Here is a 22,361-nt window from a genome sequence, read left to right on the forward strand (position 1 = left end):
CAAAAAGGGCACACAAATTCTGCAACTGTCTTTGCTTATTCCTTTGCTCTGGTTCGTTGAACAAAAAAATACCTGTGTTTAGTGACTGGATCAAAAATATCCATACGTTTGTACATTTCGACAATGAAATGAAATTATTAGTCACGATGGGACGAGTTTTACTCTGTGGGCAAGCATTTCTGCTTTGCTCACTAATGTGTTTGGTCCTTAAGACATATTCTGAGCATGTATTTAGAGCTTTAACTTTCTCCTTTAACTTGTTTGAACATTGCTCTGTCTGCATTTGTAAACCAAACACAAATATCAAAACGAAGAACCTGCAACATTATTCAAATACCAGGGATACGACTACAAGTAAGGCTGATGAAATATTGAGCTTCTAATATGGGCAGTTCTATTTTTCGTATCCATTACGTAACCAGATGTGTCGATTTTATCCCGTGTAAACATATAAACTTATTTTTAGCGCCTCAGTCTCAAATAATGAGATGCAGTCACCTCTATATTTATTTGCAATTAACTATAGTAAATGCTTGGATATTTGCCATGAGATGCCTAAAATCTTTTCATGCCCTTTGTCTTTCAGGACAGGCTATCGTAACTTCAAGTAAATCAGGCGTCTGTAATTTCACTCTATGCACTAAGAGCTGTGAAATTTTGAAGTACAAGGGAAAATGTCACACCACCACAGCACCCAGCACTACACTCGAAACAACAACAACAGTAACAGTAACTCCCAGCACGACAGAAACAACAAGTTGCTCCTGCACAGTCAATGGAGAAATATTATCACCTGGTAAGTGTTTCATATATTGAAAATCTGATATAATCGCTCATCACACCAGAAACCTGACAGTCCTGACTAGTATGTATCACAATTGGCTACAAAGCCTGACACACATTATTGATGTGAAACTCCATCATCTCATTTCATTTCATTTTTCATTTTCATTTCCATTACATTGTTTTGCACAAGTTGGATCTTCTTGTTTCATGTTACATACCTGTTTGGAGAACGAGTTGCTTTGAAGCTTGCCATCTCCCCATTCCCCAGAGTGATCTGTCTGCTACACAAGTTTGTAAATGCCAGAAGATGCTCGTCGAGAAATCAACATCTTCCTGTTCTCCACATCTGAAACTATTATCCCAGATTTCACATTCACAATCACATGGCAAGAATTAAAATGCTAAATATTTCCACAGAGGATGCTCACTTCAGCTTGTTTCCCCAGTCCCACTGACCAATAGAGAGACCACATGCTGTCAATGGACTGTTGCTAAGCTGAATTCCAGGGACTGTGCTCGATCTTACATTTGGCATTTCCAGTATCAACTCTCAGCTGTAGAAAAAGCACACAAATTCTGCAACTGTCTTTGCTTATTCCTTTGCTCTGGTTCATTGAACAAAAAAATACCTGTGTTTAGTGACTGGATCAAAAATATCCATATGTTTGTACATTTCGACAATGAAATGAAATTGGTTGTCAGGAGCGGACTAGTTTTACTCTTTGGGCAAGCATTTCTGCTTTGCTCACTCTGTGTTTGGTGCTAAAGACCTACTCTGAGCATTTATTTAGATCTTTAATTTTCTCATTTAACTTGTTAGAAGATTTCTCAGTCTGCATTTCAAATACCAGAGGTACGACAACAATTCGAACTGACGAAATATTGAGCTTCTCTTATTGGCAGTTCCATTTTTCACATCCATTATTTAACAAGATTTGTAGATTTTGTCCCATGTAAACATATAAAGTGATTCTTCGTGCTTCACTCAAAATATGAGATGCTGCCATCTCTATTTTATTTGGTATTAACTGTTGTAAATATCTGGACAATTGCCTAAAATATTTTCATGCCCTTTGTCTTTCAGGGCAGGCTATCGTCACTTCAAGTAAATCAGGCGTCTGTAATTTCACTCTATGTACTAAGAGTTGTGAAATTTTGAAGTACACCGGAAAATGTCACACCACCACAGCACCCAGCACTACACTCGAAACAACAACAACAGTAACAGTAACTCCCAGCACGACAGAAACAACAAGTTGCTCCTGCACAGTCAATGGAGAAATATTATCACCAGGTAAGTGTATCAGATATTGAACCTCTGATATAATCGCTCAACACACCAGAAACCTGACAGTCCTATCTAGGATATAGCATAATTGGCAGCAAAATCTGACTCACATTATTGATGTGGAGCTCCAGTCCTCTCCACTATATTATTTGAAACAAGGTGGATATTCTTGTTAATGTTACATACATATTTGGAAAATATTTGCTTTTAAACTTGCCATCTCCCTATTTCCCAAAGTGATCTTCTGCGACACTACTTGGAAATGTCAGAGGTTGATCGTGGAGAAATCGACATCTTCCTGTTCCCCACATCTGAAAGTATTATCCCAGATTTCACATTCACCATCACATGGCAACAGTTGCTAATTACTTCCTCAACAATTCTCACCTCTGCTTGTTTCCTTGAGTCCCACTGACGTATTGAGAGACAACATGCTGTCAATGGACTGTTGCTAAACTGAATCCCAGTGATTGTGCTCGAATTTACATTTGACATTTCCAAAATAATCTATCTATAGCCTGTTCAAAATGGACCGACAAATCTGCAATTTTCTTTCTGCATCCCTTTGCTCTGCTTCATTGATCAAACAAATACCTGTGTTTTATGATTGGATCAAACATGTCCATATGTTTGTACGTTTGGACAATGAAATGAAATTGGTGTAAGGAGGGACATGTTTTACTCGCTGGGCATGGATTTCTGCTTTGCTCACTAATGTGTGAATTGCTAATAGACCCAGTCTGCAGCATCTACTTAGCTCTATAACTTTTTCTTTTAACTTGGTTGAACATTGCTGTCTGCATTTACAACCCAAACACAAATATCAGAACAAAGAATTCACAATATTATTAAAATAGCCAGACTGCTATTAGAGCTGATGAAATATTGAGCTTCTAATTTCGGCAGTTCTATTTTTCATATCCGTTATTTAACCAAATGTGTCAATTTCTTCCCTTGAAATATACAAACTAATTCTTAGCTCTTCAATCTCAAACTATGAGATGCTGTTACCTGTATATTTATGTGTAATTAAACTTGTTAGGTGAATTGGACATTCTGAATTCTCCCTCAGTGTACCCGAACAGGCGGCTAGGGTCTAATCACAGTAACTTCATTGCAGTGTTAATGTAAGCCCACTTGTGACACTAATAAAGTTTCTTATTATAATATATTAAATACCTAGATAATTGCCATGCGATGCCTAAAATATTTTCATGCCTTTTGTCTTGCAGGACAGGCTATCGTAACTTCAAGTAAATCAGGCGTCTGTAATTTCACTCTATGTACGAAGAGCTGTGAAATTTTGAAGTACACCGGAAAATGTCACACCACCACAGCACCCAGCACTACACTCGAACCAACAACAACAGTAACAGTAACTCCCAGCACGACAGAAACAACAAGTTGCTCCTGCACAGTCAACGGAGAAATATTATCACCAGGTAAGTGTATCAGATATTGAACCTCTGATATAATCGCTCAACACACCATTAACCTGACTAGTCCTGTCTAGTATGTAGCATAATTGGCTGCAGAACCTGACTCACATTATTGATGCGAAGCTCCAGTCCTCTCCATTATATTGTTTTAAAAAAGGTGGATGTTCTTGTTAATGTTGCATACATGTTTGGAAAAAGAGTTGCTTTTAAACTTGCCATCTCTCTATTTCCAAAGTGATGTGTCTGCTAAATAATTTTGGAAATGTCAGAATAGATGGTGGAAAAAGCGACATCTTTCTGCTCTCCACATCTGAAACTATTATTCCAGATTTCATATTCACAATCACATGGCATGAGTGAAAGATGCTAAATATTTCCACAGAGGATGCTCCCTTCTGCTTGTTTCCCCAGTCCTGCTGACCAATAGAGAGTCCACATGCTGTCAATGGACTGTTGCTAAGCTGAATTCCAGGGACTGTGCTCGATCTTACATTTGGCATTTCCAGTATAAACTCGCGCCTGTACAAAAAGGGCACACAAATTCTGCAACTGTCTTTGCTTATTCCTTTGCTCTGGTTCGTTGAACAAAAAAATACCTGTGTTTAGTGACTGGATCAAAAATATCCATACGTTTGTACATTTCGACAATGAAATGAAATTATTAGTCACGATGGGACGAGTTTTACTCTGTGGGCAAGCATTTCTGCTTTGCTCACTAATGTGTTAGGTCCTTAAGACATATTCTGAGCATGTATTTAGAGCTTTAACTTTCTCCTTTAACTTGTTTGAACATTGCTCTGTCTGCATTTGTAAACCAAACACAAATATCAAAACGAAGAACCTGCAACATTATTCAAATACCAGGGATACGACTACAAGTAAGGCTGATGAAATATTGAGCTTCTAATATGGGCAGTTCTATTTTTCGTATCCATTACGTAACCAGATGTGTCGATTTTATCCCGTGTAAACATATAAACTTATTTTTAGCGCCTCAGTCTCAAATAATGAGATGCAGTCACCTCTATATTTATTTGCAATTAACTATAGTAAATGCTTGGATATTTGCCATGAGATGCCTAAAATCTTTTCATGCCCTTTGTCTTTCAGGGCAGGCTATCGTAACTTCAAGTAAATCAGGCGTCTGTAATTTCACTCTATGTACTAAGAGCTGTGAAATTTTGAAGTACAAGGGAAAATGTCACACCACCACAGCACCCAGCACTACACTCGAAACAACAACAACAGTAACAGTAACTCCCAGCACGACAGAAACAACAAGTTGCTCCTGCACAGTCAATGGAGAAATATTATCACCTGGTAAGTGTTTCATATATTGAAAATCTGATATAATCGCTCATCACACCAGAAACCTGACAGTCCTGACTAGTATGTATCACAATTGGCTACAAAGCCTGACACACATTATTGATGTGAAACTCCATCATCTCATTTCATTTCATTTTTCATTTTCATTTCCATTACATTGTTTTGCACAAGTTGGATCTTCTTGTTTCATGTTACATACCTGTTTGGAGAACGAGTTGCTTTGAAGCTTGCCATCTCCCCATTCCCCAGAGTGATCTGTCTGCTACACAAGTTTGTAAATGCCAGAAGATGCTCGTCGAGAAATCAACATCTTCCTGTTCTCCACATCTGAAACTATTATCCCAGATTTCACATTCACAATCACATGGCAAGAATTAAAATGCTAAATATTTCCACAGAGGATGCTCACTTCAGCTTGTTTCCCCGGTCCCACTGACCAATAGAGAGACCACATGCTGTCAATGGACTGTTGCTAAGCTGAATTCCAGGGACTGTGCTCGATCTTACATTTGGCATTTCCAGTATCAACTCTCAGCTGTAGAAAAAGGAGCACACAAATTCTGCAACTGTCTTTGCTTATTCCTTTGCTCTGGTTCATTGAACAAAAAAATACCTGTGTTTAGTGACTGGATCAAAAATATCCATATGTTTGTACATTTCGACAATGAAATGAAATTGGTTGTCAGGAGCGGACTAGTTTTACTCTTTGGGCAAGCATTTCTGCTTTGCTCACTCTGTGTTTGGTGCTAAAGACCTACTCTGAGCATTTATTTAGATCTTTAACTTTCTCATTTAACTTGTTAGAAGATTTCTCAGTCTGCATTTCAAATACCAGAGGTACGACTACAATTCGAACTGACGAAATATTGAGCTTCTCTTATTGACAGTTCCATTTTTCACATCCATTATTTAACAAGATTTGTAGATTTTGTCCCATGTAAACATATAAAGTGATTCTTCGTGCTTCACTCAAAATATGAGATGCTGCCATCTCTATTTTATTTGGTATTAACTGTTGTAAATATCTGGACAATTGCCTAAAATATTTTCATGCCCTTTGTCTTTCAGGGCAGGCTATCGTCACTTCAAGTAAATCAGGCGTCTGTAATTTCACTCTATGTACGAAGAGCTGTGAAATTTTGAAGTACACCGGAAAATGTCACACCACCACAGCACCCAGCACTACACTCGAACCAACAACAACAGTAACAGTAACTCCCAGCACGACAGAAACAACAAGTTGCTCCTGCACAGTCAACGGAGAAATATTATCACCAGGTAAGTGTATCAGATATTGAACCTCTGATATAATCGCTCAACACACCAGAAACCTGACAGTCCTATCTAGGATATAGCATAATTGGCAGCAAAATCTGACTCACATTATTGATGTGGAGCTCCAGTCCTCTCCACTATATTATTTGAAACAAGGTGGATATTCTTGTTAATGTTACATACATATTTGGAAAATATTTGCTTTTAAACTTGCCATCTCCCTATTTCCCAAAGTGATCTTCTGCGACACTACTTGGAAATGTCAGAGGTTGATCGTGGAGAAATCGACATCTTCCTGTTCCCCACATCTGAAAGTATTATCCCAGATTTCACATTCACCATCACATGGCAACAGTTGCTAATTACTTCCTCAACAATTCTCACCTCTGCTTGTTTCCTTGAGTCCCACTGACGTATTGAGAGACAACATGCTGTCAATGGACTGTTGCTAAACTGAATCCCAGTGATTGTGCTCGAATTTACATTTGACATTTCCAAAATAATCTATCTATAGCCTGTTCAAAATGGACCGACAAATCTGCAATTTTCTTTCTGCATCCCTTTGCTCTGCTTCATGGATCAAACAAATACCTGTGTTTTATGATTGGATCAAACATGTCCATATGTTTGTACGTTTGGACAATGAAATGAAATTGGTGTAAGGAGGGACATGTTTTACTCGCTGGGCATGGATTTCTGCTTTGCTCACTAATGTGTGAATTGCTAATAGACCCAGTCTGCAGCATCTACTTAGCTCTATAACTTTTTCTTTTAACTTGGTTGAACATTGCTGTCTGCATTTACAACCCAAACACAAATATCAGAACAAAGAATTCACAATATTATTAAAATAGCCAGACTGCTATTAGAGCTGATGAAATATTGAGCTTCTAATTTCGGCAGTTCTATTTTTCATATCCGTTATTTAACCAAATGTGTCAATTTCTTCCCTTGAAATATACAAACTAATTCTTAGCTCTTCAATCTCAAACTATGAGATGCTGTTACCTGTATATTTATGTGTAATTAAACTTGTTAGGTGAATTGGACATTCTGAATTCTCCCTCAGTGTACCCGAACAGGCGGCTAGGGTCTAATCACAGTAACTTCATTGCAGTGTTAATGTAAGCCCACTTGTGACACTAATAAAGTTTCTTATTATAATATATTAAATACCTAGATAATTGCCATGCGATGCCTAAAATATTTTCATGCCTTTTGTCTTGCAGGACAGGCTATCGTAACTTCAAGTAAATCAGGCGTCTGTAATTTCACTCTATGTACGAAGAGCTGTGAAATTTTGAAGTACACCGGAAAATGTCACACCACCACAGCACCCAGCACTACACTCGAACCAACAACAACAGTAACAGTAACTCCCAGCACGACAGAAACAACAAGTTGCTCCTGCACAGTCAACGGAGAAATATTATCACCAGGTAAGTGTATCAGATATTGAACCTCTGATATAATCGCTCAACACACCATTAACCTGACTAGTCCTGTCTAGTATGTAGCATAATTGGCTGCAGAACCTGACTCACATTATTGATGCGAAGCTCCAGTCCTCTCCATTATATTGTTTTAAAAAAGGTGGATGTTCTTGTTAATGTTACATACATGTTTGGAAAAAGAGTTGCTTTTAAACTTGCCATCTCTCTATTTCCAAAGTGATGTGTCTGCTAAATAATTTTGGAAATGTCAGAATAGATGGTGGAAAAAGCGACATCTTTCTGCTCTCCACATCTGAAACTATTATTCCAGATTTCATATTCACAATCACATGGCATGAGTGAAAGATGCTAAATATTTCCACAGAGGATGCTCCCTTCTGCTTGTTTCCCCAGACCTGCTGACCAATAGAGAGTCCACATGCTGTCAATGGACTGTTGCTAAGCTGAATTCCAGGGACTGTGCTCGATCTTACATTTGGCATTTCCAGTATAAACTCGCGCCTGTACAAAAAGGGCACACAAATTCTGCAACTGTCTTTGCTTATTCCTTTGCTTTGGTTCGTTGAACAAAAAAATACCTGTGTTTAGTGACTGGATCAAAAATATCCATACGTTTGTACATTTCGACAATGAAATGAAATTATTAGTCACGATGGGACGAGTTTTACTCTGTGGGCAAGCATTTCTGCTTTGCTCACTAATGTGTTTGGTCCTTAAGACATATTCTGAGCATGTATTTAGAGCTTTAACTTTCTCCTTTAACTTGTTTGAACATTGCTCTGTCTGCATTTGTAAACCAAACACAAATATCAAAACGAAGAACCTGCAACATTATTCAAATACCAGGGATACGACTACAAGTAAGGCTGATGAAATATTGAGCTTCTAATATGGGCAGTTCTATTTTTCGTATCCATTACGTAACCAGATGTGTCGATTTTATCCCGTGTAAACATATAAACTTATTTTTAGCGCCTCAGTCTCAAATAATGAGATGCAGTCACCTCTATATTTATTTGCAATTAACTATAGTAAATGCTTGGATATTTGCCATGAGATGCCTAAAATCTTTTCATGCCCTTTGTCTTTCAGGGCAGGCTATCGTCACTTCAAGTAAATCAGGCGTCTGTAATTTCACTCTATGTACTAAGAGCTGTGAAATTTTGAAGTACAAGGGAAAATGTCACACCACCACAGCACCCAGCACTACACTCGAAACAACAACAACAGTAACAGTAACTCCCAGCACGACAGAAACAACAAGTTGCTCCTGCACAGTCAATGGAGAAATATTATCACCTGGTAAGTGTTTCATATATTGAAAATCTGATATAATCGCTCATCACACCAGAAACCTGACAGTCCTGACTAGTATGTATCACAATTGGCTACAAAGCCTGACACACATTATTGATGTGAAACTCCATCATCTCATTTCATTTCATTTTTCATTTTCATTTCCATTACATTGTTTTGCACAAGTTGGATCTTCTTGTTTCATGTTACATACCTGTTTGGAGAACGAGTTGCTTTGAAGCTTGCCATCTCCCCATTCCCCAGAGTGATCTGTCTGCTACACAAGTTTGTAAATGCCAGAAGATGCTCGTCGAGAAATCAACATCTTCCTGTTCTCCACATCTGAAACTATTATCCCAGATTTCACATTCACAATCACATGGCAAGAATTAAAATGCTAAATATTTCCACAGAGGATGCTCACTTCAGCTTGTTTCCCCGGTCCCACTGACCAATAGAGAGACCACATGCTGTCAATGGACTGTTGCTAAGCTGAATTCCAGGGACTGTGCTCGATCTTACATTTGGCATTTCCAGTATCAACTCTCAGCTGTAGAAAAAGGAGCACACAAATTCTGCAACTGTCTTTGCTTATTCCTTTGCTCTGGTTCATTGAACAAAAAAATACCTGTGTTTAGTGACTGGATCAAAAATATCCATATGTTTGTACATTTCGACAATGAAATGAAATTGGTTGTCAGGAGCGGACTAGGTTTACTCTTTGGGCAAGCATTTCTGCTTTGCTCACTCTGTGTTTGGTGCTAAAGACCTACTCTGAGCATTTATTTAGATCTTTAACTTTCTCATTTAACTTGTTAGAAGATTTCTCAGTCTGCATTTCAAATACCAGAGGTACGACTACAATTCGAACTGCCGAAATATTGAGCTTCTCTTATTGACAGTTCCATTTTTCACATCCATTATTTAACAAGATTTGTAGATTTTGTCCCATGTAAACATATAAAGTGATTCTTCGTGCTTCACTCAAAATATGAGATGCTGCCATCTCTATTTTATTTGGTATTAACTGTTGTAAATATCTGGACAATTGCCTAAAATATTTTCATGCCCTTTGTCTTTCAGGGCAGGCTATCGTCACTTCAAGTAAATCAGGCGTCTGTAATTTCACTCTATGTACGAAGAGCTGTGAAATTTTGAAGTACACCGGAAAATGTCACACCACCACAGCACCCAGCACTACACTCGAACCAACAACAACAGTAACAGTAACTCCCAGCACGACAGAAACAACAAGTTGCTCCTGCACAGTCAACGGAGAAATATTATCACCAGGTAAGTGTATCAGATATTGAACCTCTGATATAATCGCTCAACACACCAGAAACCTGACAGTCCTATCTAGGATATAGCATAATTGGCAGCAAAATCTGACTCACATTATTGATGTGGAGCTCCAGTCCTCTCCACTATATTATTTGAAACAAGGTGGATATTCTTGTTAATGTTACATACATATTTGGAAAATATTTGCTTTTAAACTTGCCATCTCCCTATTTCCCAAAGTGATCTTCTGCGACACTACTTGGAAATGTCAGAGGTTGATCGTGGAGAAATCGACATCTTCCTGTTCCCCACATCTGAAAGTATTATCCCAGATTTCACATTCACCATCACATGGCAACAGTTGCTAATTACTTCCTCAACAATTCTCACCTCTGCTTGTTTCCTTGAGTCCCACTGACGTATTGAGAGACAACATGCTGTCAATGGACTGTTGCTAAACTGAATCCCAGTGATTGTGCTCGAATTTACATTTGACATTTCCAAAATAATCTATCTATAGCCTGTTCAAAATGGACCGACAAATCTGCAATTTTCTTTCTGCATCCCTTTGCTCTGCTTCATGGATCAAACAAATACCTGTGTTTTATGATTGGATCAAACATGTCCATATGTTTGTACGTTTGGACAATGAAATGAAATTGGTGTAAGGAGGGACATGTTTTACTCGCTGGGCATGGATTTCTGCTTTGCTCACTAATGTGTGAATTGCTAATAGACCCAGTCTGCAGCATCTACTTAGCTCTATAACTTTTTCTTTTAACTTGGTTGAACATTGCTGTCTGCATTTACAACCCAAACACAAATATCAGAACAAAGAATTCACAATATTATTAAAATAGCCAGACTGCTATTAGAGCTGATGAAATATTGAGCTTCTAATTTCGGCAGTTCTATTTTTCATATCCGTTATTTAACCAAATGTGTCAATTTCTTCCCTTGAAATATACAAACTAATTCTTAGCTCTTCAATCTCAAACTATGAGATGCTGTTACCTGTATATTTATGTGTAATTAAACTTGTTAGGTGAATTGGACATTCTGAATTCTCCCTCAGTGTACCCGAACAGGCGGCTAGGGTCTAATCACAGTAACTTCATTGCAGTGTTAATGTAAGCCCACTTGTGACACTAATAAAGTTTCTTATTATAATATATTAAATACCTAGATAATTGCCATGCGATGCCTAAAATATTTTCATGCCTTTTGTCTTGCAGGACAGGCTATCGTAACTTCAAGTAAATCAGGCGTCTGTAATTTCACTCTATGTACGAAGAGCTGTGAAATTTTGAAGTACACCGGAAAATGTCACACCACCACAGCACCCAGCACTACACTCGAACCAACAACAACAGTAACAGTAACTCCCAGCACGACAGAAACAACAAGTTGCTCCTGCACAGTCAACGGAGAAATATTATCACCAGGTAAGTGTATCAGATATTGAACCTCTGATATAATCGCTCAACACACCATTAACCTGACTAGTCCTGTCTAGTATGTAGCATAATTGGCTGCAGAACCTGACTCACATTATTGATGCGAAGCTCCAGTCCTCTCCATTATATTGTTTTAAAAAAGGTGGATGTTCTTGTTAATGTTACATACATGTTTGGAAAAAGAGTTGCTTTTAAACTTGCCATCTCTCTATTTCCAAAGTGATGTGTCTGCTAAATAATTTTGGAAATGTCAGAATAGATGGTGGAAAAAGCGACATCTTTCTGCTCTCCACATCTGAAACTATTATTCCAGATTTCATATTCACAATCACATGGCATGAGTGAAAGATGCTAAATATTTCCACAGAGGATGCTCCCTTCTGCTTGTTTCCCCAGACCTGCTGACCAATAGAGAGTCCACATGCTGTCAATGGACTGTTGCTAAGCTGAATTCCAGGGACTGTGCTCGATCTTACATTTGGCATTTCCAGTATAAACTCGCGCCTGTACAAAAAGGGCACACAAATTCTGCAACTGTCTTTGCTTATTCCTTTGCTTTGGTTCGTTGAACAAAAAAATACCTGTGTTTAGTGACTGGATCAAAAATATCCATACGTTTGTACATTTCGACAATGAAATGAAATTATTAGTCACGATGGGACGAGTTTTACTCTGTGGGCAAGCATTTCTGCTTTGCTCACTAATGTGTTTGGTCCTTAAGACATATTCTGAGCATGTATTTAGAGCTTTAACTTTCTCCTTTAACTTGTTTGAACATTGCTCTGTCTGCATTTGTAAACCAAACACAAATATCAAAACGAAGAACCTGCAACATTATTCAAATACCAGGGATACGACTACAAGTAAGGCTGATGAAATATTGAGCTTCTAATATGGGCAGTTCTATTTTTCGTATCCATTACGTAACCAGATGTGTCGATTTTATCCCGTGTAAACATATAAACTTATTTTTAGCGCCTCAGTCTCAAATAATGAGATGCAGTCACCTCTATATTTATTTGCAATTAACTATAGTAAATGCTTGGATATTTGCCATGAGATGCCTAAAATCTTTTCATGCCCTTTGTCTTTCAGGGCAGGCTATCGTCACTTCAAGTAAATCAGGCGTCTGTAATTTCACTCTATGTACTAAGAGTTGTGAAATTTTGAAGTACAAGGGAAAATGTCACACCACCACAGCACCCAGCACTACACTCGAAACAACAACAACAGTAACAGTAACTCCCAGCACGACAGAAACAACAAGTTGCTCCTGCACAGTCAATGGAGAAATATTATCACCTGGTAAGTGTTTCATATATTGAAAATCTGATATAATCGCTCATCACACCAGAAACCTGACAGTCCTGACTAGTATGTATCACAATTGGCTACAAAGCCTGACACACATTATTGATGTGAAACTCCATCATCTCATTTCATTTCATTTTTCATTTTCATTTCCATTACATTGTTTTGCACAAGTTGGACCTTCTTGTTTCATGTTACACACCTGTTTGGAGAACGAGTTGCTTTGAAGCTTGCCATCTCCCCATTCCCCAGAGTGATCTGTCTGCTACACAAGTTTGTAAATGCCAGAAGATGCTCGTCGAGAAATCAACATCTTCCTGTTCTCCACATCTGAAACTATTATCCCAGATTTCACATTCACAATCACATGGCAAGAATTAAAATGCTAAATATTTCCACAGAGGATGCTCACTTCAGCTTGTTTCCCCAGTCCCACTGACCAATAGAGAGACCACATGCTGTCAATGGACTGTTGCTAAGCTGAATTCCAGGGACTGTGCTCGATCTTACATTTGGCATTTCCAGTATCAACTCTCAGCTGTAGAAAAAGGAGGACACAAATTCTGCAACTGTCTTTGCTTATTCCTTTGCTCTGGTTCATTGAACAAAAAAATACCTGTGTTTAGTGACTGGATCAAAAATATCCATATGTTTGTACATTTCGACAATGAAATGAAATTGGTTGTCAGGAGCGGACTAGTTTTACTCTTTGGGCAAGCATTTCTGCTTTGCTCACTCTGTGTTTGGTGCTAAAGACCTACTCTGAGCATTTATTTAGATCTTTAACTTTCTCATTTAACTTGTTAGAAGATTTCTCAGTCTGCATTTCAAATACCAGAGGTACGACTACAATTCGAGCTGACGAAATATTGAGCTTCTCTTATTGACAGTTCCATTTTTCACATCCATTATTTAACAAGATTTGTAGATTTTGTCCCATGTAAACATATAAAGTGATTCTTAGTGCTTCACTCAAAATATGAGATGCTGCCACCTCTATTTTATTTGGTATTAACTGTTGTAAATATCTGGACAATTGCCTAAAATATTTTCATGCCCTTTGTCTTTCAGGGCAGGCTATCGTCACTTCAAGTAAATCAGGTGTCTGTAATTTCACTCTATGTACTAAGAGTTGTGAAATTTTGAAGTACACCGGAAAATGTCACACCACCACAGCACCCAGCACTACACTCGAAACAACAACAACAGTAACAGTAACTCCCAGCACGACAGAAACAACAAGTTGCTCCTGCACAGTCAATGGAGAAATATTATCACCTGGTAAGTGTTTCATATATTGAAAATCTGATATAATCGCTCATCACACCAGAAACCTGACAGTCCTGTCTAGTATGTATCACAATTGGCTACAAAGCCTGACACACATTATTGATGTGAAACTCCATCATCTCATTTCATTTCATTTTTCATTTTCATTTCCATTACATTGTTTTGCACAAGTTGGACCTTCTTGTTTCATGTTACACACCTGTTTGGAGAACGAGTTGCTTTGAAACTTGCCATCTCCCCATTCCCCAGAGTGATCTGTCTGCTACACAAGTTTGTAAATGCCAGAAGATGCTCGTCGAGAAATCAACATCTTCCTGTTCTCCACATCTGAAACTATTATCCCAGATTTCACATTCACAATCACATGGCAACTGTTCTCAACAATTCTCTCCTCTGCTTGTTTTCTTGAGTCCCACTGACGAATTGAGAGACAACATGCTGTCAATGGACTGTTGCTCAACTGAATCCCAGCGATTGTGCTCAAATTTACATTTGAAATTTCCAAAATAAGCTATAGCCTGTTCAAAAAGGACCCGCAAATCTGCAACTTTCTTTGCTCAATGTTTTGAATTGAGAGACAACACGTTCTCGTTAGGAGAGATTATTGGGTTACAGGGATATGGGGGAAGTGAGGGCTTAAATGGGTCGGTGCAGACTCGATGGGCCGAATGGCCTCCTTCTGCACTGTATGTTCTATGTTCATGCTGTCAATGGACTGCTGCTAAACCGAATCCCAGCGATTGTGCTCGAATTTACATTTGACATTTCCAAAATAATCTATAGCCTTTTCAAAAAGGACCCCACAAATCTGCAAATTTCTTTGCTCATCCCTTTGCTCTGCTTCATTGATCAAACAAATACCTGTGTTTTATGACTGGATCAAACATGTCCACATGTTTGTACGTTTGGACACTGAAATGAAATTGGTGTAAGGAGGGACACATTTTAGTCTCTGGGCTCGTATTTCTGCTTTGCTCACTAATGTGTGAAGTGCTAATGGAACCACTCTGCAGCATCTATTTAGCTCTTAACTTCTTCTTTTAACACATTTGAACATTGCCTTCTGGATTTATAAACCAAACACAAATAGCAGAACGAAGAATTCACAACATTATTCAAATACCAGAGGTACGACTTCTATTAGAGCTGATGAAATATTGAGCTCCTAATATAGGCAGTTCTATTTTTCATATCCGTTATTTCACCAACTGTAAATTCCTTCCCTTGAAACATACAAACTAATTCTTTATTCTTCAATCTCAAAGTATGAGATGCTGTTACCTGTATATTTATGTGTAATTAAGCTTTTTAGGTGAATTGGACATTCTGAATTCTCCCTCAGTGCACCCGAACAGGCGGCTAGGGTCTAATCACAGTAATTTCATTGCAGTGTTAATGTAAGCCCACTTGTGACACTGAAAAGATTCTTATTATAATCTACTAAATACCTAGATAATTGCCATGTGGTGACCAAAATATTTTCATACCTTTTGTCTTGCAGGACAGGCTATCGTAACTTCAAGTAAATCAGGCGTCTGTAATTTCACTCTCTGCACTAAGAGCTGTGAAATTTTGAAGTACACCGGAAAATGTCACACCACCACAGCACCCAGCACTACACTCGAACCAACAACAACAGTAACAGTAACTCCCAGCACGACAGAAACAACAAGTTGCTCCTGCACAGTCAACGGAGAAATATTGTCACCTGGTAAGTGTATCAAACATTGAAAATCTGATATAAACACTCATCACACCAGAAATCTGACAGTCCTATCTAGGATATAGCATAATTGGCAGCAAAATCTGACTCACATTATTGATGTGAAGCTCCAGTCCTCTCCACTATATTATTTGAAACAAGGTGGATATTCTTGTTAATGTTACATACATATTTGGAAAATATTTGCTTTTAAACTTGCCATCTCCCTATTTCCCAAAGTGATCTTCTGCGACACAATTTGGAAATGTCAGAGGTTGATCGTGGAGAAATCAACATCTTCCTGTTCCCCACATCTGAAAGTATTATCCCAGATTTCACATTCACCATCACATGGCAACAGTTGCTAACTACTTCCTCAACAATTCTCACCTCTGCTTGTTTCCTTGAGTCCCACTGACGTATTGAGAGACAACAAGCTGTCAATGGACTGTTGCTAAACTGAATCCCAGTGATTGTGCTCAAATTTACATTTGACATTTCCAAAGTAATCTATCTATAGCCTGTTCAAAATGGACCGACAAATCTGCAATTTTCTTTGTGCATCCCTTTGCTCTGCTTCATTGATCAAACAAATGCCTGTGTTTTATAACTGGATCAAACATGTCCATATGTTTGTACGTTTGGACAATGAAATGAAATTGGTGTAAGGAGGGACATGTTTAATCTCTGGGCATGTATTTCTGCTTTGCTCACTAATGTGTGAATTGCTAATAGACCCAGTCTGCAGCATCTACTTAGCTCTATGACTTTTTCTTTTAACTTGTTTGAACATTGCTGTCTGCATTTACAACCCAAACACAAATATCAGAACAAAGAATTCACAATATTATTCAAATACCCAGACTGCTATTAGAGCTGATGAAATATTGAGCTTCTAATTTCGGCAGTTCTATTTTTCATTTCCGTTATTAAACCAAATGTGTCAATTTCTTCCCTTGAAATATACAAACTAATTCTTAGCTCTTCAATCTCAAACTATGAGATGCTGTTACCTGTATATTTATGTGTAATTAAACTTGTTAGGTGAATTGGACATTCTGAATTCTCCCTCAGTGTACCCGAACAGGCGGCTAGGGTCTAATCACAGTAACTTCATTGCAGTGTTAATGTAAGCCCACTTGTGACACGAATAAAGTTTCTTATTATAATATATTAAATACCTAGATAATTGCCATGCGATGCCTAAAATATTTTCATGCCTTTTGTCTTGCAGGACAGGCTATCGTAACTTCAAGTAGATCAGGCGTCTGTAATTTCACTCTATGTACGAAGAGCTGTGAAATTTTGAAGTACACCGGAAAATGTCACACCACCACAGCACCCAGCACTACACTCGAACCAACAACAACAGTAACAGTAACTCCCAGCACGACAGAAACAACAAGTTGCTCCTGCACAGTCAACGGAGAAATATTATCACCCGGTAAGTGTATCAGATATTGAACCTCTGATATAATCGCTCAACACACCATTAACCTGACTAGTCCTGTCTAGTATGTAGCATAATTGGCTGCAAAACCTGACTCACATTATTGATGCGAAGCTCCAGTCCTCTCCATTATATTGTTTGAAAAAAGGTGGATGTTCTTGTTAATGTTACACACATGTTTGGAAAAAGAGTTGCTTTTAAACTTGCCATCTCTCTATTTCCAAAGTGATGTGTCTGCTAAATGATTTTGGAAATGTCAGAATAGATGGTGGAAAAAGCGACATCTTTCTGCTCTCCACATCTGAAACTATTATTCCAGATTTCATATTCACAATCACATGGCATGAGTGAAAGATGCTAAATATTTCCAAAAAGATGCTCACTTCTGCTTGTTTCCCCAGTCCTGCTGACCAATAGAGAGTCCACATGCTGTCAATGGACTGTTGATAAGCTGAATTCCAGGGACTGTGCTCAATCTTACATTTGGCATTGCCAGTATAAACTCGCGCCTGTACAAAAAGGGCACACAAATTCTGCTACTGTCTTTGCTTATTCCTTTGCTCTGGTTCGTTGAACAAATAAATACCTGTGTTTAGTGACTGGATCAAAAATATCCATACGTTTGTACATTTCGACAATGAAATGAAATTAGTAGTCAGGATGGGACGAGTTTTACTCTGTGGGCAAGCATTTCTGCTTTGCTCACTAATGTGTTTGGTCCTTAAGACATATTCTGAGCATGTATTTAGAACTTTAACTTTCTCCTTTAACTTGTTTGAACATTGCTCTGTCTGCATTTGTAAACCAAACACAAATATCAAAACGAAGAACCTGCAACATTATTCAAATACCAGGGATACGACTACAAGTAAGGCTGATGAAATATTGAGCTTCTAATATGGGCAGTTCTATTTTTCGTATCCATTACGTCACCAGATGTGTCGATTTTATCCCGTGTAAACATATAAACTTATTTTTAGCGCCTCAGTCTCAAATAATGAGATGCAGTCACCTCTATATTTATTTGTAATTAACTATAGTAAATGCTTGGATATTTGCCATGAGATGCCTAAATTCTTTTCATGCCCTTTGTCTTTCAGGGCAGGCTATCGTAACTTCAAGTAAATCAGGCGTCTGTAATTTCACTCTATGTACTAAGAGTTGTGAAATTTTGAAGTACACCGGAAAATGTCACACCACCACAGCACCCAGCACTACACTCGAAACAACAACAACAGTAACAGTAACTCCCAGCACGACAGAAACAACAAGTTGCTCCTGCACAGTCAATGGAGAAATATTATCACCTGGTAAGTGTTTCATATATTGAAAATCTGATATAATCGCTCATCACACCAGAAACCTGACAGTCCTGACTAGTATGTATCACAATTGGCTACAAAACCTGACACACATTATTGATGTGAAACTCCATCATCTCATTTCATTTCATTTTTCATTTTCATTTCCATTACATTGTTTTGCACAAGTTGGACCTTCTTGTTTCATGTTACACACCTGTTTGCAGAACGAGTTGCTTTGAAGCTTGCCATCTCCCCATTCCCCAGAGTGATCTGTCTGCTACACAAGTTTGTAAATGCCAGAAGATGCTCGTCGAGAAATCAACATCTTCCTGTTCTCCACATCTGAAACTATTATCCCAGATTTCACATTCACAATCACATGGCAAGAATTAAAATGCTAAATATTTCCACAGAGGATGCTCACTTCAGCTTGTTTCCCCAGTCCCACTGACCAATAGAGAGACCACATGCTGTCAATGGACTGTTGCTAAGCTGAATTCCAGGGACTGTGCTCGATCTTACATTTGGCATTTCCAGTATAAACTCTCGCCTGTACAAAAAGGAGCACACAAATTCTGCAACTGTCTTTGCTTATTCCTTTGCTCTGGTTCATTGAACAAAAAAATACCTGTGTTTAGTGACTGGATCAAAAATATCCATATGTTAGTACATTTCGACAATGAAATGAAATTGGTTGTCAGGAGGGGACTAGTTTTACTCTGTGGGCAAGCATTTCTGCTTTGCTCACTCAGTGTTTGGTGCTAAAGACCTACTCTGAGCATTTATTTAGATCTTTAACTTTCTCATTTAACTTGTTAGAAGATTTCTCAGTCTGCATTTCAAATACCAGAGGTACGACTACAATTCGAACTGACGAAATATTGAGCTTCTCTTATTGGCAGTTCCATTTTTCACATCCATTATTTAACAAGATTTGTAGATTTTGTCCCATGTAAACATATAAAGTGATTCTTAGTGCTTCACTCAAAATATGAGATGCTGCCACCTCTATTTTATTTGGTAATAACTGTTGTAAATATCTGGACAATTGCCTAAAATATTTTCATGCCCTTTGTCTTTCAGGGCAGGCTATCGTCACTTCAAGTAAATCAGGCATCTGTAATTTCACTCTATGTACGAAGAGCTGTGAAATTTTGAAGTACACCGGAAAATGTCACACCACCACAGCACCCAGCACTACACTCGAAACAACAACAACAGTAACAGTAACTCCCAGCACGACAGAAACAACAAGTTGCTCCTGCACAGTCAATGGAGAAATATTATCACCTGGTAAGTGTTTCATATATTGAAAATCTGATATAATCGCTCATCACACCAGAAACCTGACAGTCCTGTCTAGTATGTACCACAATTGGCTACAAAGCCTGACACACATTATTGATGTGAAACTCCATCATCTCATTTCATTTCATTTTTCATTTTCATTTCCATTACATTGTTTTGCACAAGTTGGACCTTCTTGTTTCATGTTACACACCTGTTTGGAGAACGAGTTGCTTTGAAACTTGCCATCTCCCCATTCCCCAGAGTGATCTGTCTGCTACACAAGTTTGTAAATGCCAGAAGATGCTCGTCGAGAAATCAACATCTTCCTGTTCTCCACATCTGAAACTATTATCCCAGATTTCACATTCACAATCACATGGCAACTGTTCTCAACAATTCTCTCCTCTGCTTGTTTTCTTGAGTCCCACTGACGAATTGAGAGACAACATGCTGTCAATTGACTGTTGCTCAACTGAATCCCAGCGATTGTGCTCAAATTTACATTTGACATTTCCAAAATAAGCTATAGCCTGTTCAAAAAGGACCCGCAAATCTGCAACTTTCTTTGCTCAATGTTTCGAATTAAGAGACAACACGTTCTCGTTAGGAGAGATTATTGGGTTACAGGGATATGGGGGAAGTGAGGGCTTAAATGGGTCGGTGCAGACTCGATGGGCCGAATGGCCTCCTTCTGCACTGTATGTTCTATGTTCATGCTGTCAATGGACTGCTGCTAAACCGAATCCCAGCGATTGTGCTCGAATTTACATTTAACATTTCCAAAATAATCTATAGCCTTTTCAAAAAGGACCCCACAAATCTGCAAATTTCTTTGCTCATCCCTTTGCTCTGCTTCATTGATCAAACAAATACCTGTGTTTTATGACTGGATCAAACATGTCCACATGTTTGTACGTTTGGACACTGAAATGAAATTGGTGTAAGGAGGGACACATTTTACTCTCTGGGCACGTATTTCTGCTTTGCTCACTAATGTGTGAAGTGCTAATGGAACCACTCTGCAGCATCTATTTAGCTCTTAACTTCTTCTTTTAACACATTTGAACATTGCCTTCTGGATTTATAAACCAAACACAAATAGCAGAACGAAGAATTCACAACATTATTCAAATACCAGAGGTACGACTTCTATTAGAGCTGATGAAATATTGAGCTCCTAATATAGGCAGTTCTATTTTTCATATCCGTTATTTCACCAACTGTAAATTCCTTCCCTTGAAACATACAAACTAATTCTTTATTCTTCAATCTCAAAGTATGAGATGCTGTTACCTGTATATTTATGTGTAATTAAGCTTTTTAGGTGAATTGGACATTCTGAATTCTCCCTCAGTGCACCCGAACAGGCGGCTAGGGTCTAATCACAGTAATTTCATTGCAGTGTTAATGTAAGCCCACTTGTGACACTGAAAAGATTCTTATTATAATCTACTAAATACCTAGATAATTGCCATGTGGTGACCAAAATATTTTCATACCTTTTGTCTTGCAGGACAGGCTATCGTAACTTCAAGGAAATCAGGCGTCTGTAATTTCACTCTCTGCACTAAGAGCTGTGAAATTTTGAAGTACACCGGAAAATGTCACACCACCACAGCACCCAGCACTACACTCGAACCAACAACAACAGTAACAGTAACTCCCAGCACGACAGAAACAACAAGTTGCTCCTGCACCGTCAACGGAGAAATATTGTCACCTGGTAAGTGTATCAAATATTGAAAATCTGATATAAACACTCATCACACCAGAAATCTGACAGTCCTATCTAGGATATAGCATAATTGGCAGCAAAATCTGACTCACATTATTGATGTGAAGCTCCAGTCCTCTCCACTATATTATTTGAAACAGGGTGGATATTCTTGTTAATGTTACATACATATTTGGAAAATATTTGCTTTTAAACTTGCCATCTCCCTATTTCCCAAAGTGATCTTCTGCGACACAATTTGGAAATGTCAGAGGTTGATCGTGAAGAAATCGACATCTTCCTGTTCCCCACATCTGAAAGTATTATCCCAGATTTCACATTCACCATCACATGGCAACAGTTGCTAATTACTTCCTCAACAATTCTCACCTCTGCTTGTTTCCTTGAGTCCCACTGACGTATTGAGAGACAACATGCTGTCAATGGACTGTTGCTAAACTGAATCCCAGTGATTGTGCTCAAATTTACATTTGACATTTCCAAAGTAATCTATCTATAGCCTGTTCAAAATGGACCGACAAATCTGCAATTTTCTTTGTGCATCCCTTTGCTCTGCTTCATTGATCAAACAAATGCCTGTGTTTTATGACTGGATCAAACATGTCCATATGTTTGTACGTTTGGACAATGAAATGAAATTGGTGTAAGGAGGGACATGTTTAATCTCTGGG

General features: G+C 38.3%; 1 protein-coding gene across 1 annotated transcript in view; it reads left to right on the forward strand.

The window, feature by feature from the left end:
- Positions 1 to 17,375, forward strand: part of LOC140430258 (uncharacterized) — a 148,928-nt gene extending 131,553 nt beyond the window's left edge. Inside the window, exon 31 of the mRNA XM_072517685.1 lies at positions 17,146 to 17,375. Within this exon, the coding sequence (XP_072373786.1) occupies positions 17,146 to 17,375 (230 nt within the window). The remainder of the gene's footprint in view (positions 1 to 17,145) is intronic.
- The last annotated feature ends 4,986 nt before the right edge of the window (positions 17,376 to 22,361 follow it).

This window comes from Scyliorhinus torazame, chromosome 10, assembly GCF_047496885.1.
Source record: "Scyliorhinus torazame isolate Kashiwa2021f chromosome 10, sScyTor2.1, whole genome shotgun sequence".
Lineage (NCBI taxonomy): Eukaryota > Metazoa > Chordata > Chondrichthyes > Carcharhiniformes > Scyliorhinidae > Scyliorhinus > Scyliorhinus torazame.